The sequence below is a fragment of the Rhopilema esculentum genome, chromosome 19, assembly GCF_057945365.1.
Source record: "Rhopilema esculentum isolate cy_ngs chromosome 19, ASM5794536v1, whole genome shotgun sequence".
Taxonomy (NCBI): Eukaryota; Metazoa; Cnidaria; class Scyphozoa; order Rhizostomeae; family Rhizostomatidae; genus Rhopilema; species Rhopilema esculentum.
Genome location: NC_142833.1, coordinates 6,523,230 through 6,549,606, shown reverse-complemented (window position 1 = coordinate 6,549,606; position 26,377 = coordinate 6,523,230). Strand labels below are relative to the sequence as shown.

The following is a 26,377-nucleotide window of genomic DNA, read 5'->3' as shown; positions in this document are numbered from 1 at the left end:
ATGTTTTTGGTGTTGTTCTGGCTGGTTTGAGGAGCAAAGTGAAATATGATAAAAAGTAAGCTCCTCTGACATGCAACTGACAAATTCTGAATCATTTGGAAAAGTTTGCCACTTAAATCAGATATCTTTCCACAAAAAAATCGACCAAGATACACAGAATATTCACTTAACGTGCACACACAAAGCTGAACTTCATCAAATGAAAATTAGCGGTCTTAATGGTTTCTTCTGTAGAAAAACTCTCTTCTCTTCTTTCGAAGAAATCCAGTGTTTGAGAAATAAGCAAATTTCTGTAACATTACTCAAAACTTGGGTAACATAATGAACTTTGAAGGTAGCTTTTCTCGTTAAAATTCACTGTTAGTGTAAAACAGTAAAGGCTGGGTGATATTATCTGGTTTCTTGAGCAGACAAAAAATAATCAGGCAAAAGATTTGATTCACGTTGTTCAAATCATCATCCGATTTGACATTAATTACAGAATTGGCAGCAAAGAACCTTTTTCCATTGGGTTTTATTCAATCAATTCTAGGTTGTTATCAACGATCAAACATCCTCTTTCTGTTGGATAATTCAAAGAATATTGGATACGATGGTTTTGAAAAATCAAAGAACTTTATCACTGCCATTGCTGGATACTTCAGTCCTGAGTCAACAAGTATTGGTTTGATGGAATTTTCTGGGCAAGCCAAAGCAACGATACCTTTTCAAGCCAATCGAAAAATCGAAGAGCTCAAGTCACTTGTGAGCAACATCAAATTTGAAAACGGGCAAGGACATTCGATTCTAAATGCTTATGACAACGTGGTGACATATTTCCCTGAAAAGCCTCTTCAAGGAGGGAAGATTGTCGTTCTCGTTACAGCTGCGGAGGAGACAGACCCAACTAAGCACTTGTCTGCTGTTTTAAAACGGTTGGCTTATGAGCGTATTGGCGTGAAGTTCTTTGTTGTTGCTGCTGATGATAAAGTCACGAGTAAGAGGCTTACAGACTATTCCAGTGGTGGAACATACATGTATCAATCAGAGAATTTTGATGATATTATTGGATCCGTAACTAAAATCCGGAACACAATATGCCGCCTTGCACGATTCAGTTAAGAAAAAATAATCAATACTTTTATAGAAGGTATATGGTTACTATAAACAGTGACACATTTGCAAGACTAGATAAAATTTGAAATGTTTTTGTAATGCTACGTTTAGTTTGCGCTTAGGTAAAAATAAAACTTTTCAACGAATATAAATGCTCTTGGTAATCCAAAGCAAGAATTTAACGAGGTAGGCCCTTTATTATTGTCGTTCGAGAAATTCAGCCCTGAATAGGCTTCGGAAGAAAATAATGCAGCACAAAAAGTCATTTAGTCTTTCCCTTGGTGAGACTAAAGAATCACAGTAACAGAGTTCCCTGCAGAAAAAGCTGGGTTCCCTACATTCGGAAAATTGTCCGATTGTCCGATTGAAATTGTCCGATTTTCGGTGAATTCCTCTCAAGTTTGCTAATTTCAAAATAAAGTTCAATATCATCTCTTTCTTTGCAAGTAAAATATTTTTTCAATTGGCTGTAGTCATTTTTCATACGGTAACTCAACTGTGACTTTTTAACAAGTATAAACCTTGAAAATTTTACTGGCTAAAATACGTTTCTATTAATACTTTCAGGAGAACCTTGTATGTTGAGCCATAAAATCAATAAATTGAATATAACCATTTTATTATACAATTTGGTCTATCAAATATGATATGAAGGCTAAAATCTCGTTAGATTCTGCCCTTGTATTACTGTCAAGAGTATTACTGTTTTTAGGGTGAACTTGAATTCACTTGTGTTTGTAATCCATTGTATAAAGGCTAATAAATATTACCGTTTAACTATCTTTGGTAAATCCCTAAACTTCTCATAATACTTATTGTAATTAGGGTATTTTATCTTTTACGGTATTTTAACATTATTCTTATCTGGTTAGAATCACTATTGATAAAAGTTTTTAGATATTTTTGCAGAAGTATTTAGCTTTCTTATGAATATTTTTTAAGTCTTGAAACAAATTTGTAACTTGAATACTGTCTCTCGTAAATTTTCACTTCTTCAATAATTATTGTTCATTAATTTAAATTGTCGATAATAAAACTTAATGGTTATTTTTCACATCTTTATTCAGGCCTGGATTGTTATCTTTTTTGACTTTCCGAATTAATCACCAAATGATTACACATTTTACCGATTACCGAAATGATTACCAAAAAATAACTTTATTTTGTACTATACAGTATTTTTTGTTTGATTTTACACAAAACCGTATTAAGAATTAGAATAGATTTCAACAAACTTTAGTCTTTTTCCACCCTGTAGGATTGCAAAGAGTATCGGTTTTAGTTCAAAACATAGTCCAGCATAAATTCTGTTAAAAAATATTTTTTCCGCAAAAAATGACTAATAGAAATGCCTGAGTTAAAATTCAAACCAATTAAAGCAGGTTTGGCTAGAGAGAAGTGGAGTTTTTTGACATCACCATTGTCGGCAAGAACGTAAGGCTATAGGCCTTGGTAAATTTTTGGCTTTCAACCAAGAAAATTAATGGTCAAAGCTCCAATTTTTCCTCAAAGAAGGCCAATTGAATGGTCTTATTTCTGTTTCAAACCACCTCAAGCTTGTTTGGCTACAGATAAGTGGAGTTTTTTATCAACATTTTCGACGTGATAAAAGCAAGGCTATAGGCTTTTCAAAATTATTGATTTTTGATCGAGAAAATTTCCTACATTTCCAGCCAATGAATGCTTGTTTGGCTAGGAAAAAGGAAGTTTTTTATCAGCACGTTCCTCGTGATAAAAGCAAGGCTATAAGCTTCGCAAAATTATCGGTATTGACAAAGAAAGTTTCTATTCAAAGCTCCAATTTTTTCTCATAAAAAGGCCAACTAAATGGTCTCATTTATATTTCAAACAAATGCAAAATTGTTTGGCTAGGAAAAAGTGGACTTTTTCATCAATACTTTCATCGTGATAAAAGAAAGGCTATAGGCTTTACAAAATCAGCTGTTTTTGACCAAGAAAATATCTTTTCAAAGCTTCAATTTTTCCTGATAAGAAGGCCATTCAAATTGTTTTATATATATTTCCAGCCAAATAAAGATTGTTTGGCTAAGAAATAGCAGAGTTTTTATCAAAACTTTCGTCGTGATAAAAGCAAGGCTATATAGCCTTTGCAAAATTAAGAAAATTTATATTCAAAGCTTCAATTTTTCCTGATAAGAAGGGCATTCAAATTGTTTTATATATATTTCCAGCCAAAGCAAGATTGTTTGCGTAGGAAATAGCGGAGTTTTTTATCAACACTGTCGTCGTGATAAAAGCAAGGCTATAGCCTTTGTAAAATTAAGAAAATTTATATTCAAAGCTGCAGTTTTTCCTGATAAGGAGACCATTCAAATTGTTTTATATATATTTCCAGCCAAATCAAGATTGTTTGCCTAGGAAATAGCGAAGTTTTTTATCAACACTTTCGTCGTGATAAAGGCAAGGCTATAGCCTTTGTAAAATTAAGAAAATTTATATTCAAATCTTCGATTTTTCCTGATAAGAAGGGCATTCAAATTGTTTTATATATATTTCAAGCCAAATCAAGATTGTTTGGCTAGGAAATAGCGGAGTTTTTTATCAACACTTCGTCGTGAAGAAAGCAAGGCTATAGCCTTTGCAAAATTAGGAAAATTTATATTTAAAGTTTCAATATTCCCTGATAAGAAGGCCATTCAAATTGTTTTATATATATTTCCAACAAATTCAAAATTGTTTGCCTAGGAAATAGCGGAGTCTTTTATCAACACTTTCTTCGTGATAAAGGCAAGGCCATAGCCTTTGCAAAATTAAGAAAATTTATAATCAAATCTTCAATTTTTCCTGATAAGAAGGGCATTCAAATTGTTTTATATATATTTCCAGCCAAATCAAGATTGTTTGCCTAAAAAAGCGGAGTTTCTCATCAACACTTTCGTCGTGATAAAAGCAAGGCTATAGCCTTTGCAAAATTATCTGTTTTCCACCAAGAAAATATCTATTCAAAGCTTCGATTTTTTCCTGACAAGAAGGCCATTCAAAATGTTTTATATATATTTCCAGCCAAATCAAGATTGTTTGGCTAAGAAATAGCAGAGTTTTTATCAAAACTTTCGTCGTGATAAAAGCAAGGCTATAGCCTTTGCAAAATGAAGAAAATTTATATTCAAAGCTTCAATTTTTCCTGATAATAAGGGCATTGTTTGGCTAGGAAATAACGGAGTTTTTACCAAAACGTTCGTCGTGATGAGAACAAGGCTATAGCCTTTACAAAATTATGAAAATTTATATTCAAAGCTTCAATTTTTCCTCATAAAAAGGCCATTCAAGTTGTTTTATATATATTTCAAGCCAAATCAAAATTGTTTGCGTAGGAAATAGCGGAGTTTTTTATCAACACTGTCGTCGTGATAAAAGCAAGGCTATAGCCTTTGTAAAATTAAGAAAATTTATATTCAAAGCTCCAGTTTTTCCTGATAAGAAGGGCATTCAAATTGTTTTATATATATTTTCAGCCAAATCAAGATTGTTCGGCTAGGAAATAGCGGAGTCTTTTATCAACACTTTCGTCGTGATAAAGGCAAGGCTATAGCCTTTGCAAAATTAAGAAAATTTATATTCAAATCTTCGATTTTTCCTGATAAGAAGGGCATTCAAATTGTTTTATATATATTTCCAGCCAAATCAAGATTGTTTGCCTAAAAAAAAGCGGAGTTTCTCATCAACACTTTCGTCGTGATAAAAGCAAGGCTATAGCCTTTGCAAAATTATCTGTTTTTCACCAAGAAAATATCTATTCAAAGCTTCGATTTTTTCCTGACAAGTAGGCCATTCAAATTGTTTTATATTTATTTCAAGCCAAATCAAGATTGTTTGGCTAGGAAATAGCGGAGTTTTTTATCAACACTTTCGTCGTGATAAAGGCAAGGCTATAGCCTTTGCAAAATTGAGAAAATTTATATTCATAGCTCCAGTTTTTCCTGATAAGAAGACCATTCAAATTGTTTTATATATATTTTCAGCCAAATCAAGATTGTTTGCCTAAAAAAAAGCGGAGTTTCTCATCAACACTTTCGTCGTGATAAAAGCAAGGCTATAGCCTTTGCAAAATTATCTGTTTTCGACCAAGAAAATATCTATTCAAAGCTTCGATTTTTTCCTGACAAGAAGGCCATTCAAATTGTTTTATATATATTTCAAGCCAAATCAAGATTGTTTGGCTAGGAAATAGCGGAGTTTTTTATCAACACTTTCGTCGTGATAAAGGCAAGGCTATAGCCTTTGCAAAATTGAGAAAATTTATATTCATAGCTCCAGTTTTTCCTGATAAGAAGACCATTCAAATTGTTTTATATATATTTCCAGCCAAATCAAGATTTTTTGCCTAAGAAATAGCTATGTTTTTCATCAACACTTTCGTCGTCATAAAAGCAAGGCTATAGCCTTTGCAAAATTATCTGTTTTTGACCAAGAAAATATCTATTCAAAGCTCAAATTTTTCCTAATTAGAAGAGCATTCAAATTGTTTTATATATATTTCCAGCCAAATCAAGATTGTTTCGCTAGGAAATAGCGGATTTTTTCATCAACATTTTCGTTTTGATAAAAGCAAGGCTATAGCCTTTGCAAAATTATCTGTTTTTGACCAAGAAAATATCTATTCAAAGCTCAAATTTTTCCTAATTAGAAGAGCATTCAAATTGTTTTATATATATTTCCAGCCAAATCAAGATTGTTTCGCTAGGAAATAGCGGATTTTTTCATCAACATTTTCGTTTTGATAAAAGCAAGGCTATAGCCTTTGCAAAATTAAAAAAGTTTATATTCAAAGCTTCAATTTTTCCTGATAAAAAGGCCATTCAAATCGTGTAATATATCTTTAAATACCAATTCAATCTTGTTTGGCTAGAAAAACGTGGAGTTTTTCATCAACACTTTCGTCGTGATAAAAGTAAGGCTTTAGGCTTTGCAAAATTATCGGTATGGACCAAGAAATATTTTTTTTCAAATATCAAATTTTTTATCATAAAAAGGCAAATTAAACTGTGTTATTTTTATTTCCAGCAAATTCAAGTTTTCTTGCCTTTAAAAAAGTAGAGTTTTTTGACATCACTTTCATCGTGAAAAAGCAATGCTATAGGCTTTGAAAAATTGTCGTTTTTCGACCAAAATTACGTTTGTTCCAGAAGATCATTTTTCCTCATAAAAACATTGATTATAATAAGACTGAATAAATCAACGAAGTTTTTTCTTGTTTTTTAAGATCATTGGAAGCGTCAAAAAAGCAGGATTTGTTTTACTTCTTGGTTAATGGCCTTTATGTTTTTGTTTCCGAGTTTGCTTTTGTGTTTCATTAAAGAAGTGTCATAAAAAGGCCTGCTAAAAGCTCAAAATTAGACTAGCTTTTCTTACCTAGCCATCACGGTCCTATTTCGATGACTATAGACTTAGAAAAATATCTGATTTTTGTGCAAAGATTTTATTTCAAAACCCCCTTTTCCCAAAAGACCAAAATGCCATGAAACTTGCAACGTACAAAGCAAAGAACCCTTGTTATAAAGTATTGCCAACTGTTGGTTGTATATCACTTGGCAATCATGTTTCAAGATTAAGTAAGGAGCAAACTTCTCTTTTCAATAGTTTATTTCAAGGAGAACGTAAATATTGAAGAAGCGGAGAAAGTTCTTCTTGCTTTAGAGGTGAAATAGAATTTAACCTTTATTCTATCCTTACAATCCATTGAGCTATTGTTTTAAGGAATGACGACAAAGTACAGTAGCATTGTTAACGGAAAATATTCTAATATAAATAAAGATATAACTTCTACTTTACACAGCACTATATGATTTACGTGTTAATGGATAACATGTAGTAATGTCTTGATTAAATATCGCTCAGCTTTCTTCACAACGGGTGTCGGTCTGGCCTACCTGGCAAACAAGCGTATTTTTCTCGTATGACTTTTGCTACTCGTCAGGGTTATCGTTATGTGTATCGTACTAGCAAACTCAAACACAAACTGTTTAAACAAATACTCATTGGTGTTTTAGAAACAATTTAGAAGCTAAAGCTTTTCTCTAACTGCATACAAAAACATATACCTGGAAATTCCATAAGAGGTAATTAAAAATTTATAATAAACGATACCCTTAGTCTTCTACACTCGTTTCCTGTCTTAACCTGCTCGTTTCTTCTTAACAAAACTCTCGGTGTTTGTCTTTTGGTACACATTTCCTTTGCAACTAACTGGATCAGCACTAACTACCAAAAGTTTCCTAACTAAGCATCCAAACTTACTGAGTACTAAAAGCTTCCTAGTATGTTTCTTATTTTCGGGACCTACAATTGTTCAATTGTTTTCAAGTTGAGCATTTTTGGAAGAATTTAAATACATATCGTCACGAAAAGTCCCATGCAGATCACATTCCAAAAGATGCTATCTTTTCCAAGAAAAATAAAAAAACCAACAAATTTTTGGAGTCATTTTTTAAAAATGGAAACTTCGCAGTTTCTTAACTCTTTAGCCTAGTACTAAAGTTTCTTGAATTTTTGGCCATCTTAATACAAGCTTCCTATAAACAAGTTTCTTATAGAGAAAGAAACGCGTAAATGATCTATTAACACACCTTTCAAAGTTCATATACAGAGATGTGTTAGTGTCTTTTGAGATATGTAGCACAATTGTAAACCTAGAAACAACAGTTCTCTCGCTCTCTATATCACAATCACCTCAAGATTCAATGCAGTGTTGCTTCTTTGTGCTGGTTTACTGGTAGTCAATAACATGAGATACGTCTCACGCCTGTTGTTTTAAATTTTACCATTAGATCTCTTCGGAAGCTAGTGGTGCCTTTCCAATTTGTTTTTTATCTGGACTAATAGACATGAACTCTCTTCCAGTGTGAACAGTCGCTTCTATATGTTTTTGTAAATCTGCTATATCTGGACTCGTTGGATTTGATATTGCTTCGTCGACCGAATATGGTTCCCATTCGCAAGGTGAAACCAGGCTGTGTCTCATTTGCACGCCAGTTGGGTCCCAGTCCATGCTGTAATTCGAGCTGCGGCCAATACTGGCCTGTGGCGAGTCCGGGGCTTTTGCTCCCATTTCCTTTAGACGCTGAAGTGCAAAAGATGAGGGTGGTGGGGCTGGTGACGGTGGAACATATTCATCGATAGGAGAGGAACATGATGAATCCGAAAGAGAAAAAGACGGATCCCATTCTAAGCTGTGAAGTGAGCCAAGTGGGGCACTTTCACGCGCTGGTGTCCCTTCCAGGCTTCTCTGCTCCGACTTTTTCCTCTTGCCCTTGCGTTTGGGCTTTTTCTCTAATTTCTCTGGTTCCTTTTCCTCCTTTGCGACTAAAGGCTTAAGAACATCTTCTTTATCATCATCTATATTTTCATTATCGTCAGTGCCAACAAAGAAAAAAGTAGGTCCTCGGCTCGGCACCCGATCAGGATCCTCGCCTAATAATGCTTTATCCTCTTCCTCTAAATTCTTCTCTGCCTGCCAAGAACTTTTTGACTCTTTAGTTTTAGCTGTGTTGCTTTGGCTAGATACTCTAGGAACTGATTTTTTCGTAGTGGGGTCAGCATCTGATAAAGGAATGAATGAAGGTATCCTAGATTCACGACTAGGAGTTGTAACATCAGAGGAATCAGTTCCTCCTTTTTCTTTTGATGATTTTTCGTTACCATTCTCTTTAGATTTAGCTGAATCTTTCGATTTAATTGAATCTTTTGATTTCACAGATTCCTTTGATTTCGCTAGCAGCTTTCGTTTCACCTTTTGCTTCCTCTTTTCATTGTCAGGATGCTTCGACTCGTCTCCACTTCTGCTCGGCGACGAAACAGTACTGGCATCAGAGCATGGGCTATGAGTGATTCTGACAACTTTTGATGTATCCAAACTGGCTGCACGCTTCTTCTGCAATGAGCGCTTTACTGGTGATGGTAAGGCCGATTTGCACGGTGAATGAGAGAGTTTTGCATGAAGAGGAATTTTCTTCCGTGCAGGCATGTTTTTCTTTGGTGACGTCAACACTGGCAGACTTAAACTGTTATCTCGTGACAAGGCTCTTTTACCTCTATTAGAAGACTCCAAAGAATAATCAAAGCTTTTTCCTTTGCACGCGGAGAAAAGTCGGTCAATATCCGATATATTTTCCAACTCAGCTTCCTCTATAGTATCCATGTTGATGATGGGATAACTGCGAGAAATTAATTTCTTTCTCTGAACCTTCAAGCTGCAATGGGTCTCCTTTTTGTAAACACCAAGAACATACTTAAGATCATCAAGTGACAGCGATTTACGACGATCACCGAAGCTATACATATCGCACTTTGAGATCATGTCTTGGTGCTGCATCTCACAGGCATAGCACATATTGGTACTTTCACCTTTGCATTGGCACACATGAGGATCATTCACACCACAAGCTTTGTGTTTTGAACAGCAAACTCGACTGTTTCGTATCACAATCAAAATAGGCAATACAATGGCCCCAAACATCAATGAGCAATTTCGGACAAGCGATGTCAAAAATTCACTAGTAACATTCAACTGTGGTATCGTTACAATGAATGGTATGGACCAACTTAAAAAAGTAAACAGCGTCATGACGAAGATAGGGTGCTCTCTTTCGACGACTTCTTTCATTTTGATGTAGCTTGGCGATGGCTCCTTTTGGCGAAAGGTTTTATAAGGGTAACGAATCGCAAGTAGAAACAAACTGGCATGGTAGCAATACTCAGTGACGACAAGAATCTCATCGGCTGTCTTCCTTGTAACAAAAATCTGGCATGAGTAGTCCCAATCGTCAAACTTAGTCCAAGATAAGATACAAATCATTGCTGCAAGAACAGATCCTTCAAGAACATAGACAACAGCTTTGAATCTGACATCTTGTGAATTGTAATTATCATCGGGCGGGTTTATTGATGACTGGAACGTCAGGCATAGCAAAGAAAAAATAATGGCACACATCGAAAACAACTTCAATGCAGTCATCGCCTGACAAAATGACCTTCCCCAAACTCCTTTTTCCTGTGTCATATATATAGCAAGGGCTATTCCGTATTCTGCCAAAAGCACGTTGAAAAGCATCAGGCTCATGCCGAATATTTTCGAAACTGATTGATGTTTGCAGGAGCACATTCGCGCCAATATTACAAAGTTAACAACCAAAGCTACAACGCTGAATGTTCCGAGTATAATGCTGTACTCAGTGCTCTTCTTGTTTTTTGAGACTTTATTCAATTCAGGCCGTAAACTGTACGTTACGTTGGTTGAGTTGAGATTATCAGTAGAATTTAATGCAACGATTTCAGGTATATCAGCAACATAGCACCTTTTGCATATACACTGCCCTTTCTTCCAGAATGAGGATAGCAATATAGCACCCTGCGCACATGTACAGGTTTCACTGCTGTTTACGGATTTGCTAAACATGCAGATTGTCTGATTGTTATCTGCAATTTTAAGTTTTGTAGCAGTGGATTTTGCAAGCACAACCCTTAGAAGATCGTCCGTCTCGCTGCTGGTTACTAGTGAAACAAATTGTAGCTTTGGCATCTTGGAAATTATCCTTTTTACTGCATCAATTGAGATTTCAATCGAAAAATGGCTAGAAAAGATTTATTAAATTCATGGTTAAAAAAATAAGTCAAGTTATAAGAAAGACCTCAAAGCAATTATCAACTTACATGCTAAGTTTGATACGCAGAGGTTTAAAGGAAACCCTATATTCCCTTACTTTGAAGTATATTTACCTGTGGCATCGTCGCTTTTACTAGAAGTCGTTTGACCCCTTGATTGTATTCAATTGCCTGGTCAAATCATCATTCAAATAATTTTATTTTAAGCTTTGTAATGAATAGAGAATGAAGTCATTACCTTTTGAAAGTATCTCTAACCTACTCCTGATGAATCTTCGAAAGCAGGTTGTTGCATTTTATAATACTATATTTTATCAACATTTCAACATTCAGGCCTAGACAGACAATCTAATGGCACCATTCCCATAAATCGAAGGCATGTTTCAGGACATGTTTTAAGGCCAAAGTGACCATTATGTGCAGATATGGAAAAATGCATTATCTGCTTACCTATATTAAACAACTCTCTACTGCTTCAGACCTGTTAAATACATTTTCCTTTACCCTGAGATATTGTTTTCTCATAGAGCATTCATCGCTTGTCAAGCAATTCAAATTACACAAACAAACATAATACCAAATTTGTATATTTGCGTCAAATAGTGCATTGACAAATGCCAATAGATTAACTCTCTGCAATGTCTGAGTAATGTTTGCGCTAAAAATGGCTATAAGCTCTGCAAACACAGCTACGATTTTTCCCTTTGGAGTAAAATGCTTGCATTGCCATAACACTTATGTTTGTTCAGGATCAAAAAGCGTCCCAGCTTTCTCGCATATTCTTAAACCAATATTGGTCTCTAAATTCTTTGCAGAGAATTGCTCGATCAATTATTTTACAACTATAAATCTCCTAAGACCTACCGTATCTTAGTTAAGCGTCAATATGTCTAAGCAGCTATATCTAAAGAAAGCAGTCAATTTAGAATGCAGTTTAGCATAAATATGATATGCTTGGTTCCATCGAAAGGTAACATCATGGCAAACTAAAGCTCCGTTAAATGAAAGAATCGGCCGCCACAACTCACAGAGGCCATGGCTAGTTAAATTGTTCGTTTAAGAAAACAAAAACTTCTGCTTGCTTCTTTACTCAACTGAATGTCTTATTCAACACTACAGTAATAGTACATTTATTGCAGCTTGGAAATTTTGACATGATACTCACAGATTTTGAATGTTTGCCATTTTACGATCATTAACCATTGTCACATTGTCTATGGTACATCTGGAGATGCTGCTGGAACAGTTGCAATATTCCGGGCAGTCAGGAATCACCATTGCCACAGAAATTGTGATAAAAGACAGAAGAATTGATGCAACTGTTGTTAGCTTCATTACCTACAAGAAATAATGCTAAAAAGATTAGTTTTTATGTTCACCAAGCATTAAGCAATCGTATGATTTGCTCAAATTTGGGAGTGACAGCTCTGTTTGCAAAAAGACAGCTGTTCTTGATGAACGGTTTAATCCTTATCCGATGTCCTTCAAAATGGTAGTAATGATTTAATTGAACAAATAAAATGATGGACAAAACTACATCCAGGCCACTGTTTACCATATATCATGAGAAGTTTTCAACACTTTCCTTGCACTGTAAATAAAAGCTTTTCAAAATCAACAAATAAGCAACTAAAGAGATGGATTTTCAAGCTCTTCAAACACACTGTCTCTACCATCAAACCAATGACGGAAATTAATAATAAGTGCAAGATTTAAATGAACTTCTTTAGGCATGATCATCATCAGGTACCATCTTCTATCAGAAGGTTGGCTACCATGACCCTCCAACTATCCCAAAATCTGAGTTTTGGTTTGTTGTCATGGTCATAGATAAAACTAAGGGGCTAATAATAGAGATTGGACCCCAGAACCACCTCTACAGTGTTTTTAAAGGGACATCATCCTTCTTTAGGCATGATAGAAAACGCTAAAAATACGATTCTATAAATTTATATTTTGCAATCATTACAATTATATACCGGCTTACGGTAACACATGTATTAACTCACCAGAACTGTAGACTCAGCTGGGAAGATTTCTCTTTTAATTTCTGTCCTTGTGGGGATGACTAAGTTTCATTGTAATCATATTATGGCAGTTTTGAACAGGATTATAAGTGACCTTGATGTGAAAATTGCAACAATACGATGCAGTTAGTACTCGTTATTGTTAATGAAATTGTGGGAAGATATGATAATCTTGTATAAGCAACACGAGGCTTTTCTTGACAGCTGAGCAAAGCTAGCTTATCTTACGCTCACAGAAAAAGAAGACCTTTAAGCCAGGATATTGGTTAGTTTTCCAAAAGATTTTTCATAATGCAGCTTCAAGAGTTTTCATCTTTAATTGACATTTAAATTGCCATATGAATAGCAAGTTAGTTATAAGTTTGGAACTACAATAGAAATGCAATAGATTTTGACCTTCTGTAACTTCAAAATTTAATTTAGATTCCATACAACAAGTTTGGAAGATATGCTTTTCATTCAGATTATAAAAGCAAAGAAAAATTCACCAGATAAAATAATTTCAACAAAATGTAGTAAAATGTATTCTCAATCAGAAAATATAGAATTGGGTATGAGGTTCGAAGCATTGAAACATTTTCCTTAAACAAACACGATATGCAAATTAATATGCACACATTTCTTTCATTTAAAAGAATCCGAATATAAACTGGAATGATTGCCCCTCCCATTTAAAACTAAGTTAAACTCGGCATGGATTTATTTCAGGAAACAAAACACAGTCAGCTCATTAGCAATAGTGATATGTTTTGATTAAATTGCTGGTAGCCTAGACTAAATATTCAATATTTTTACCAATTGCATAAATTGAAGAATTTAGATAATTTTCAAGACTGCAACACAGTCAACCTAAAGGTTTCATCGTTTATTATAAGAGCATGAAAACTTTCCTTGTACTACAAAAATGTTTTTCGTTCAGATGTTTCTAAAAGCTCTACGGAGATTTTTGATACCTCTAAAAGCTTTTGAGTTTTTTGATACTTCAAACAAATTGTCTTTATCTAAATTCTCTATAAATTGTCTATATAAGTTAATGACAAGAATTTTTAAGAAACAGCAAGATCATTCAACTACAATATACATCTGTATTTGGCAATGTTAAAAGGGAATTGCGTTTATCAATTGTTCATAAATACTATTAGGAGCCTTTGGCATCAAAGCAAGAAGGAATCCATTCGAAAATGTTAATTAAACTTGTCAAAAATTTTATTTATCCAACATGGACCCCCTTTGTGCTGTGAATATTTGTAAATTTATAAAAACTGAAGTTACAATAAAACTGATAAATTGTTTTCATTCGCATTACCGCATTGAAGTTACAGTCGGATAATATAATTGTATTCTAAAAGATGCAATTGTGGTAGAAATATTTATGACTGTCTTCATATTCACGTTGAATTAAACGAGCTCCACGCCTTGTTAATCTAAACACACCTGAATACCAACTTACCGCTGTTGATTGGAATCTGCAGTCTACAGCCTACAAATTTGCCTCCAAAAATCCAGTTTCAAGGAAAAAAACACCCATTCTGAAGCTCTTTGATCACAAAGCAAGAACTAAATCCTCTAAAGGTGACTGTGGAAGTTTTAGAAATTAATATTCAAGATACATACGCCGCTGACTGAGGTTTCTTTAGCGTGGGCGAGTAAAAGAGATCAAAAGAAGACAGAATTTTCCATTGCTTACAATCTAGCTGATAAATTTTTCATGACGCTGGCCAGTAGAAATATGATTAATAAGTAATGCTCTCAATAAAAATGACCAACCATCGCTTGATTTAGCCTCTGATTGCTTTAACTAATCGCATGTCTATTTCATTCATCGACCATAATTACAACAACAATATTAATCCAAGTATGAACTTATCCGAAGAATAAATTCTCTTCATTTCCAAACTCACGGCATGAAAACACACAGAAGAAAAATCAGCTCGTCCCATAAGCTTAACAAACCGAGACCGTGTTTGAAAACGAGCTCTTTCTTTTGATCTCTTATTTTCATTCCATATTTTGCTGTCTAAATCCCATAGAAGAATTCGAGATTTTCACCACAAAGCACTTCAATGCTAGATTCTACATCAACAGCAGAGTTAACACAAGCCTCGAGGTTCAAGACATAAATTTTAATGAGATTTCAAACTTGAAACAGTCTTTATAAGAAAGACGCTATTTTCTATCTATCAGCGATAGCTTTACCTGCTAAGATTTTTCCTTTTATTTTCCGCAGTGCAATTTTTCTATAGCCCTCAGTTTTTCCTTTATTCCTATTAAATATTATTAAAAATTGAGTAGTTTCTTAAGGATATGGTAAAAACAGCACATTCAATTAGTGGAAACAGCTATCAATTTACTGGAAGTTCCTCTTTCGTTACTATTATCTAAAAGCAAATTATATCCCTTAGAAGAAACACTCTCTTGAACAAAATAGATAAGAAATATCTTCATGTGCAGCATTTTTCATCAGAGCTTAAAATGTTTAAATAATTGCTCATTAAACAGCAAAACTTGTAGAAAACTGTTTTGAAGAAAATAATCCTCATTAATTGGTATTTGCCAGCATGATATCAGTACTTTAGAACTTGAATTGATTCTGGAATGATCACAAAGCCATGATTTAGAGTTTAATTTAGCATATCGTAAAATCTGTTAATAGTGTGGCTTGAATTGTATATCTACATAAGATTGGAAAAAAATAGTAAAAAGCAAAACCATAAAGAAGATAGAGCAGCAAGTTAAGAATAGCGATAAAACAAAGATGAGGTTCATTAAAAAAAGCAATTCTGGAATAAAAGAATATATAAAACATAAAAAGAGGCCAACGTTACTAAGATTGAAACTAAACATGACCGATTTAAAAGCTAATTACAAAGGAACGTATGATAATATAAGTTGCAGAAGGTGTGGATTACATGAATAAAACATAGAACATTTATGGCAATGCGAAAAATTCAAAAGACACCTTCCAAGAATGGAACAAATTCTAAAAAGCAAAGCAAAAGGCCTGATAGAAATCGAAAGATTGGTTGAACTTTTTCAAAGTTGAGTGAAAATTAGCCTGTGGTACTATACTGCACATGACGTCTTTCCTGGCAATTCTGTGTTTGTGTTATAGTAACTGCCCCGAAATGGAGGTTTGGCGAGATATAGTATTATTATTGTAGACAAGCGGGAAAGACTGTTTCTTAAACTTCAGTCCCAACCTATAGCGAATGTCACAGAAACATCAGTGAGCCATATGTAAAGAATGGTCCTGAATACATAGACCTGAAATCAGCGACCTATGTTACACTGCCATTATGCCGACCATATGGCCCACTGCCATTATGCCTATTATCACATGGTTTGAAATGCTCCTGCATACATTTGATGAGACAGTTTCAGCTGCATTGCTGCACTTAATCTTTGATGTATAATCATTCTGTTTATTGATTGTTACAGAAAAGCAGTTGGTTCTTGTATATCAGCAAACATATCAATCTATGCTGAAGAAATAACTTTTAGACAATATTTTAGCTTCCAGATACTTTGATGTGCATACTTGTGTCTACTAATTGGGCTACAAACACTAACGAACTGCTGATGTGATCATGTTGCTTGAATATAGAGGTGAAATAATACATGCTATTTCCATCTATGAGAGTCATCTCCATCTATACAATGTGTAATTATTGGTATCTAGCTCTTACAGGATCAAACATAAAGGACTGTAATTTAAAAGCTCACATAATAACTGCCAAAGCCTTACGTAAATTTAGGTGTGCTAATTTCCCTTTTTAACCTAAGTAATTTTCTATCTAGTCTGTTGCCGATTTCATCCATCTATTTTCTTGGTTCAGCGTAGAGCCCAGATCCCAACTAGCATTTCATCCTTCCAATGTATCTTTTTTGGAGGAAGTTTAGGTGAAGAAGGGAAATTGGCACACCTAAATTTACGTAAGGCTTTGGCAGTTATTATGTGAGCCTTCAAATTACAGTCCTTTATGATTTATCGTTTCAATTAGAAAAAGATGCAGCATAAACATATGATATTTTGAAATCACAAAAGACATCTTTGTAATCAAGGCAAATAGAATTGAGGTTCAATAAATTAATTCAAAAACAGGTGGTTTTCCTTCTTAAATCAATAATTACAAAAGAATATTTAAGTTTCATGCACTTACATTCTGGTAGAGACAAAGAAAGTTCAAAGATGTGATTAAGGAGCAGGTGAATTCTGACATAGTATGTTGTAAATGACAAATCAATATGATTATACACTAATCAACTTGGTTTAATGAAAACCTACTGATATGTTTAAAGAGCTTTCAGGTTTTATACCGGTTTCATCTGCTGACCTTGTGTTATTTTAACATATGTGTGCATATATGCATGCAAAGTGTTATATTTTGTTGGCATATTGTATCAGGCACGCTGGAGCCGGGAGGGGGGGTGGTGGCTTTGGGGTAGCTGTAGTTCCCTCAGTTTTTCGTTGAAGTAGGATATCTATGCTGTGACATCAAAGATTATTGTCGAGAAACTACTATGAAAAATTGGCAATTTATCTAGAGCCACACCCTCCTTTTCCCCAATACGTGCTCTGGTCTCCCTGTGTATGTCTGGAGATGCGTACATCTGTTTTATGGTACAAGACTTCAGTGTACCGAGTCAGATTATCAGATGATAGCTCAATATATCAACCTACTACAAACATTTTCCAACTATGATTTTGTCGGTTACTAAATTAGAATTTGTGAGAATGTACTTTATTAGAAAAAACTTTAATCTTCTGAATTGTGGTGACTTCGGTTAAAGTTTCATTGACAAGCTTAGAATTCTTGGACAAAGTATTTGAAAAGAAGTAACGCATATTAGCAGATTACATTCGCAATTGTGAGGAGTTATTTCTAAAGGAAACAAGCAGTTTTACTGCTGATAGGATTACAGTAGGTAGCAGTCGATGCTCATTCTAGAAGAGCAAAGCCTTCAAATCGGAAAGTTTCTGTGTTTGGTTATCAAAGAAAACTGTATTTAAAATATATTCAAACATGAAAAGCTGCAAAATAGCATGCTGCATAATTCTTTTTGCTGAAAAGGTACGTCAGTACATTGTGATAAAGTGCCAGCTATTGATAGGGACACCTTTCTGAGAACTGCTTGCTTATTAAGTAACATAAAGGCACTTTTCAGCCCACCTAATAAGCTACTCTTTCTAACAAGCTTCGCTTTAGTGCCTCGGTAATTAACGCCACCCCATAAGGTCAAATTGGGCTTTTATAGTATAATTTTCAGCACATTCAATCAGATCCTTACGATTAATGTTTCGCTCTTTGCCTATATGAGAAAAAATATCATTATATAAGCTCAACGGAAAACGGCTTAGAAAGAGTTGCAAGAGAACTGCTGGCATCCAATCACATGGGCTCCGACACAGGTTGGAAAGTGAAGGGGGCAAGGAACAATTTTGCACCCGTAAAAAAAGATTTCGAAAAAAGCTCTATTGTTTTGCAAAAAAATTGCCGGGGGCAATCATTTTCTAGAAGGCATTACTACCCTCTGATAGCAACATAGAATACTGAGTCCATCACTTAATGCAGTATTTGAAATTGTCATGAATAAGTCTCGGCTATGCTTGAAACTACATCAATGCTCTTTCTTCATAATATTTGATACAAGTTCAAATCAAATTGTAACATTACATTGTACGCCATGCATCTGGTATTCTTATTGAATGTATACGGGCAAAAGCCACGTGGTATCGTCAAGGTAGTATCGTAAAGTTATACAGAAATTTTGAAAAGTAGCGTAGCTTGAAAATTTGTAGTGAAATCATATAGTGTATATGTAAAGGAAATCCACAGAAGATTTGGTTTATTTGATTTGTTAGAAGATAAGGATATTTTAATTAAAGAAAGAAAAAATAGAACAAAAAAGCGAAAAACGGAAAAGGATAGTAAATAATTGAAATTTCATATCTGTATATTTAGAGTTTTATTGATAGGATTCGTTTTTTTTTAATTCTATGAATGCCTTCTGAAAGTATTGCTTTTCGCGATAGCAAAATTGTAAAGCCTGTAATTGAATTTTTCAATTTCTACATCCTTTGAATATTTCAGTAGAAGTTTCGATTCAGATGCATATTGTAGTCTCACCTTTGCACTGATAATCAGAGTCACAATTCTGAGAGAAAGGGGAGGAAAGGGGCAAATCCGAAGAATAGCAAGATATAGACCTTGATATTACAAAACCAACGCCTTGCAGACAATTTTTGAAATTTTTGCGACGAGTAGCAATTCAAGCAGCTCTCAAAGTAGAGCTTCTAGTGATATTTTGTAGATGATGCAAACATTTTATAGTCTTTCACTGAAGTAGCTTGTTGAAAATCAATGCAAAATAACCTAAAAATGTAATAATGTTTTTATGGAACTTTAGTGAAATTCTTTGTTAAATCATAAACAGCTATTACAGTGTATACTACCATTTTACAAACCGAAAAAAGCTACGTAAACAGGTAGTCATTCTCAGTATTCTTTGAGTAGGCAGTTAATTAGGTAACATTTTAATATTCCTAACTCTACTTTCAACCTCATGTTTTGAAAAAATCCAGGAAAACAGTTTACTTTTGTCTCGGTTGGTTTCAAAATCTCTATTTTCACTAAGCTTAAATAGCATGTTTTTTCCTAACTGTTTATGTTACCGTGCAAAATAACGTGAACGTACTGTAGAGCACAACCTTATCATTAAAGTTCTAGGCCCTTTATTAGGCGTCAATTAAATCATCTCAATTCTAGTTTAACTTCATATTCTGAAGAAACCTAGGAGATTATGAAACTTAACAACAATCTGTTTATATTCGAAAGTATTGTATTATCTATTAGCTTTAGCGATGCACTAACAGCAAAATATTTGTAGCATGCTTTTCTCTTACTATAACACTGTCTTCATTTTGTGCATAATTGTACGAAAGACAATCCCTTTGCAGATAAAATTTTAATCATAGCCTAATTATCGAAAAGCTATGATGTATTCTGTATGGATGCATTTGCGTATGAAGCAATCAACTTTTGACTAGCTGATCTCCTAGGTTCCTCATTCTGTAGATTTATCTCGCATATTTGTGTATGAAGAAATCAACTAAAGTTAGCCTTTGAGTAGATAGTCTCAACTTTCTATTAATACTTACGTGATATGCCTTTTGCAGTTACTCGAATTGAACTTGTGAAATGCTTAAAAATGCATTTTATACGCTAATAACTAGTTTTGGTATGTATTACAGGACATTTCTAAGTTAGAACTCTGAGTTTCACGATTAACGCAGTCATCAGGCAATTGTACATCAAAGCAAGTAAAGCTCTGCCTATGCGGAATCGAGCACTGTATGACAGACTGGTAAAACAGTGAGTATCTTAATAGGCACAAATATTTAAGAATCTTGTAAAAGACAATAAGTCATGCCCAGCAGTAAAGAAAGGTTGTCTTATATGTTTCAATTGATCATGATTGCTTTCTTTTATCATCTAAGCATGATGTTGAATGATGCTTCTCCTTTAAAAGATTAATGTAAAGTTTTTAGTCGATCAATGATATACCAAAAATATACTTTTCTTCAGTGAACAGATAAAAATTGAAAGGCTATAAATATTGAAAAATAGAAATCTTACCGTTATTATTCTTGAGCAGCTTTCAGTTATGTTTACACTTCAAGTTATCCGACTGATGTCTGTACTGGTCAGCATTTCTCATAATGTGGACCATATTCATTTACTTAACATCATCTCGATTGTTGAGTTGACTCTGCATACATCCTCTTCTTTGTAATACATGCGTTAGGAGGGGCTGCAAAAAGCCAATGCATTATGGATTTCGTTTGAATATTCATTTCAAAAGGATAATCACTTAAACTGGGGGACCAACCTATGCTTACATCATACAGTCAACGTATTCTGAGAATTAACGGAAATGTGTGCAAAATGTCATAGTTTTGTCATTCCTAGGCAACTTTCTATGTTTTAAAGCACTATTTGTACTTTTAGAGGAAAGTATTTTGTCCGTCATCAAGTCAACGTTGTATGTCTTCAGGAAAATGGAATGAAAATAACAAAAAAAAGTTTCATAAGTATTAAGTGAAATTAGCGTTAGAAGAGCATAATAATGTAATTTTTATTGCTTTAAAATCTACTCGTATATTCAGTTACCATTTAAATATGACTTTGCTATTCTAGCTGTCGACAAATTATTCTGCATTTGAAGTTTATGCAGATTTTCTAGGCCGAAAACTGCTTGCTGCCTCTATGATGCAGACCCGTAAATTACTATAAAATTTTGTTTTACACCTTTTAAAAAAAGCAATATTTCTTGCAATTTATCTAAATTCTATGGTGAGCGAACTCAATTTTCTTCAAGGTAATGTCGTGACATGTTAAATAGGAAACAGATGTCTCAAGTTATGTAACATAATTTTATTAAAACATGCATTATAGATATGAAGGATGTACGTCTAGAGCAATCTTACTGTCTTAATAAATGCCTTTATCACTTTTGAAACTGGTTGTACATTCATTTGCAATATTTTTGAAATTTTTTTCAAAAACTTGTAACAACAGCTTTTCCACAAAAATTGGAAAGAGAGAAAGAACATAAAAGTCTACCTCGATTGGGCATTGAATAGACTTACTGTCTGCTATTTAATATCCTTAGTTCCTTTTTTACGCAAATAATCATGTTTATATATTTTCAAGAATATCCCGTTGCCTAGACATACAGAGAGAGGTAGAAAATATTTTTCTCTTTACAAAAGAATAAGTTGTATCAAAAGCTTTTCTCTAAATAAAGCTCGCTTGTTTGCCTGTGTAGACTGGTGAATAATTTGATGCCATCGTGGAACCAAATTTTATCAAATTCCTGGGTGTGATGGCATGAGATAGATCGCATAAATTCCAATAACTATATTCACAATCACTTAAAACAGACTTTACTTATAGACTCTCTGTTGGCTGCAGGGAAGAGCCCGCAGACACTCTTTGTGGTATCGTCTTGTCTCGTTCCATATCATTGCAGTATAGCTGTAGCATCGTTTCATAGCAGTATTGTAGTAATTCAGTATTGTAATATTAAGCATTTTCGTTTAGTTTTGTTTAGTATAGTCGATAATGGTAGCTTTTAACATTAGTTTATAAAAAATAAGTATACAATATGATATATAGTAGAATATTACCTATAAGAGTTCTGTCACGCTTGATGATCTGAAAACTAAAGCTTAACATCGAGCTTTTGTTTCACATATATGCTCACATTTCTAATGAAATAGATAATCCTTGAACTTTTTTGTGAAAAAATACATAAACAACGAGAAGATGGCTGGTTAAGGCAATTAAGTGTCCCCCCGGGCTAACGCAGCATTAATGCATAAATTAATAATGCTTCGAACTACCACTAAGAATTAGTTTGAAAATTAAAACCTATTGATTAAAAGAATTTTGGAGCAGATGTCCTTGATATTTACAATTCTAGAGCTTCTTGTAATTTAATTCCATTTTCTCTGACTCATTCGCTGGTTTAATGTGGTATTTTTCACGAGTTTGATGCTTGATATCATGCAATGACGAATGGTGCCTTGCAGATGAATGCAATATGAAACTGACGAGAAAATGTATTGTCTGAGAATAGGTTATTTAACACTTCGCTTGTTTGTTGTCAAGGAAACAGATATAAATTTTAAGATGCAATGTGAAAGTTATCCAGAGTATGTTGCTATTCAAACGCGCTTGATAGCAATGATATGTGATACACCATCATGTAAAGGCATAGAGATTTGAAAAAGTACAACGTCGGTAATGTAAGAAAGAATTGCATTCACATGACAAGGGAATGATGAATGGAAATGCTTGAAGTTGAATTCATGATGCTACGTCATTTTAGGCTACCTATTCATTATAGATTGATGATTTGAAATAATTTGTAAGCATTAGTAATTAAAAATACAATATAAATGCGTCAATAAATAAAATGTGAAAAATATATAGCAATATAAACATTGTGTGGGACGGAAATTTGAATGAAAATTATTTTGCTTAATTTATCTCTTGCTGTAATAGCACTTGGAGAAGTTTGGAAATGAACTTTCAAACCAGTCATCAAAACAACATGAATTACGACTTCATCTGGCTCTATATTATATTATTTTCTGCTGTTATAATACGTTACAAGCCAGTCTGAACTCAGCCATTAAATAGATCATACCCAATAATTGCAGAGAAATTTTGGAGAGATCCTTTCGATAAGAATAACCAGTAACTTACAGCTTGTCCACAATCAAAGCCAATCTTTTAATCAAAATTTGCCCAAGGCAGCTTTTATCTCCTAAGGCGACCATTCCCTTTTGTTTGTTCTCAACCTACTTCACTTTAATCCAATATAACTCGTATTAATGCGTCTAACTTTAATATGTACCACAAAAATTGCCTATTTACAAAATCATGCTTCAAAGTTTGTTTGAAAAGATCATCAATAAAAAAAATCAAGAAGTTGTCGGAAATTTCTTTTCCATTCCAGAAAAATAAATAGACGCGTTTACCGTAAGATTATATAAATTAATCAACAAAGCACGGACAGCTTTCTTTCTCGATGGTCACTAACTCCTAATGCTAGTTAATTCGCTCTCTAGCTGACTCTCTGGCCGTTCAGTTGGCTCTTTTTTATATATTCACTGCTTAGGGTCTAGAAAGTTCTCTCTCTAAGTTTAACGAATTTTAACAACGTATGTGAATATATATTCTAGAAGAGTCCTCGTTATTTATCTACCTAAACTACTGACCTCTTATTGTTCCTCTCTATAAGCGTTGAAAATACTGACGTCAATACCTAATACACAGCCTTTGTTTTCATAATCAACTAGCTTCTTAAGGACAATCTGTCAATAACTACGTTCTTTGACTAATCGCAGTGAAAACTGAGAAGAGAAAATATTAAAGTGGTTGCTTGAAGAAAGCTAAAATAAATAGCAACTGTTGTTTGATTCTTTGTCAATGTTACAGATAAATCTATACTTGTTAGTTTAAAGGCATTTAGGCGTTATCTAGATGTCTTTCTAATGTTAGCTTGCATGATTTTCATTTGGTTTGATGTATATTTGAAGTCAGCTCAGAAAAAGGAAGGTCAGATTTCTCAGAATGGAGAATACCCTAAGATTCTAGACATACTATGGGACTGAATTGACATGCTACGTGCATTCATTAGACGACGGATTTATCAGCTGATTTAACTCACTACAGGGCAACTCTTGTGGGTGCTGTACCGAGCATGCTCAAGATTATCATAGTACACTTTCACTAAATTTTTGAAGGGTTGCCAACAGAGACACCGCATTTTCTTGGCCAATTGTCAGTTCTGCAATTACTAAATCTTAGTCTAAGTTTTGCATACGTTTTACAGTCTCTTTTTGCTTTGAAAATCATCTGTTTTGGTTAATTTGGCTCCAGACACTTATTGTACATAAACTTCATATCTGCTATCCTCCTTTCTACAAAATGTTCATAACATTTCCTCCTCCACACATGAAGCTGGTCATTTTGACCTCTGTCTTGAGGCCATAACACATCAAAACAATACAGTTTCTATAGTCAACGGTGTCTTTGGTAAACTTGATTTGGTTGTGTGGAAAAGTCATCCAAATAACTCATGAAACCAAAAGCTGCCTTGTCAATTAATGGCTTAATAGCTTGGTTTGCCTTTCAAAGCACCCTTGCCCTTTTCACTTAAGAATAGAAATTGTCTCTAAGAATTAGTTGAATTGTATACTTCCTTGAGGGTGCCAAGAAATGAGATTGATCATACGCAGTTTTCAGCCTTTCCAAGTAACGAAATCTTAAAGGTTTTCTACAGTGACTATATCTCATTTCGTACTCTGTTTTCTAGCGCCTTACAATTATTATGTACACGCAATCGTAGTGCTAGCTTCTTTGCTCAATCAAGAGGCATATTATTCTATGTTTTCTGCCAGACATGCAGTTCAAACATCTTGTTGGCCTCAGCTGATATAAATTTTCTTCCCGACCCTGTGTTTAAACATGCCAACGATGCTTCCTCATTTGATGCAACATGCATTATTAGAGGCAGTGAACATCAAGGGACTGTGAATAACCCTTGGCACAGAGTATTTTTCTTCTCCATTGCACAAGCTGCTATGATGTTCTTTTGGCAAAAGTAGCATTCCTTGCTAAAAGGTCTGTGCCCCGTTTTTCTAAAAATAAAGCACAGAAAATTTAAAATGCTCTTTTCTTGCATATAAGTTCTCTGCATAATTTTCATTTTCCTTCAATGCAGCACCAAACCTTTGATCTTCACTTGAGTGCCTTCATCTATTTTGAGCTCTTCAAACCAAAGTAATAAGTCTATAATCTGTTCAGAAATTCTTTCTATTGCTCTTTGTATATTTGCTGATCTCAGTTTTCATTGGTCTCTCAGTCTCCTCTGAGGCTGGTCTCATTCTTTGTCGCTTTCTTATGCATTGATTCATCAAACTCGTTTGGCAAGGTATTCACAAATGTATAGAATTGTTGCTGGCTTGACAGGTGTACGGCATGGTCTAGGCACACCTCTCACGTTTCAAGCATAATTAAGAACAACATTCGGTAACGAGGATCTTCAGCCTAAAAGAGCTAAATCCCAGTCCTCATCTAATTCGAATCTTTGTAAATGTACTCTATGTACAGGCGCGATGTTACTAGCAAAGCATCATTTTCAAAAACAAACCGAGTTGATATGGCGAAACTGGAATGTTTTGGTAAGGAATCAAAGCTTAGCGTCTAACTGGATTATCAGGTGCACCAGACAAGCCCTTGCTTAAAAACCGTATAGAAAATTAACTCTAAGTGCTAACTGAGAACTGTACTGATTACACACCGTGGCGAACTGTCTATACGGAATCGAGCACAGTACAACATACAGGTAAACTCGAAACTGCAAACTACAATGATGAATTGTTTTTATAAATGAGAAAGCTAAACACCGGTTTTGGTTTCTCCTGAATTTTCTTCTCTTAGTTAACAACCCGATCACCAGCCGAAAGCTGTGCCTTTAATTTGCTCGGCACAGCATTTAGATCACTGCTAAATAAATGTTTTATAGAATAAATGAATAATTCATTGTTGATTCTAGTTCCAACACTGTTTCGAAATGTAGCATTCACCATTTCTATACAACAAAGATCGGTAATTCTATTTTCTCGCCTTAAAATAAACATTGTGCATTATTTCCAGTACATAAGGGAAACCGCTTTTGTCATTTAAATAGAGGCACCAGCATCATAATTTCTAGGCAGGTTTTTGATTGCCAAAGATTCATATATAAGAAATTGCAATCAAGTTTTATTTTTGATAAATACTCAAGTTCAATCTTTTCGCGCTTATTAACTTATTAATGAGGGAAAAAATTACAACAGGTTTGATAAATTATTACGTTCGAAAGTAATTAAAAATACCACAATCAATGACAATTTTGAGAAACTCCATAAGCTAGTCCTAGAATCATTTTCTCCACGACAGATTTTGCAAGAGTCGCAAGGTGCTTTCTAAATAATAATACCCCGAATATAATACCTAGACAGTTTTAAGCGCAGAGGTTGAAAAAAGGAGCCGAGAAGCGAATCAGTGACTCGGAAA

General features: G+C 34.2%; 2 protein-coding genes across 4 annotated transcripts in view; one reads left to right on the top strand and one right to left on the bottom strand.

Moving 5' to 3' along the window:
- The window catches only part of LOC135688513 (uncharacterized), a 150,374-nt gene extending 147,448 nt beyond the window's left edge, over positions 1–2,926 (top strand). Inside the window, exon 152 of the mRNA XM_089114194.1 lies at positions 533–2,926. Coding sequence (XP_088970320.1) covers positions 533–1,101 — 569 coding nt within the window. The 3' untranslated portion in view covers positions 1,102–2,926. The remainder of the gene's footprint in view (positions 1–532) is intronic.
- A 1,980-nt stretch (positions 2,927–4,906) lies between these two features.
- LOC135688510 (uncharacterized) overlaps positions 4,907–26,377 on the bottom strand; it is a 28,862-nt gene continuing 7,391 nt past the window's right edge. For 2 of the 3 annotated variants that reach the window (XM_089114235.1, XM_089114236.1), the window contains exons 2-4: positions 20,381–20,555; positions 11,882–12,054; positions 4,908–10,685 (exon numbers count right to left, since the gene is read on the bottom strand). In XM_089114235.1, the coding sequence (XP_088970361.1) occupies positions 7,880–10,685; positions 11,882–12,051 (2,976 nt within the window). In that variant the 5' untranslated portion in view covers positions 12,052–12,054; positions 20,381–20,555 and the 3' untranslated portion in view covers positions 4,908–7,879. Of the gene's footprint in view, positions 10,686–11,881; positions 12,055–14,193; positions 20,334–20,380; positions 20,556–26,377 lie in introns of those variants that run through there. The other variant, XM_065205381.2, reaches the window with a different exon arrangement.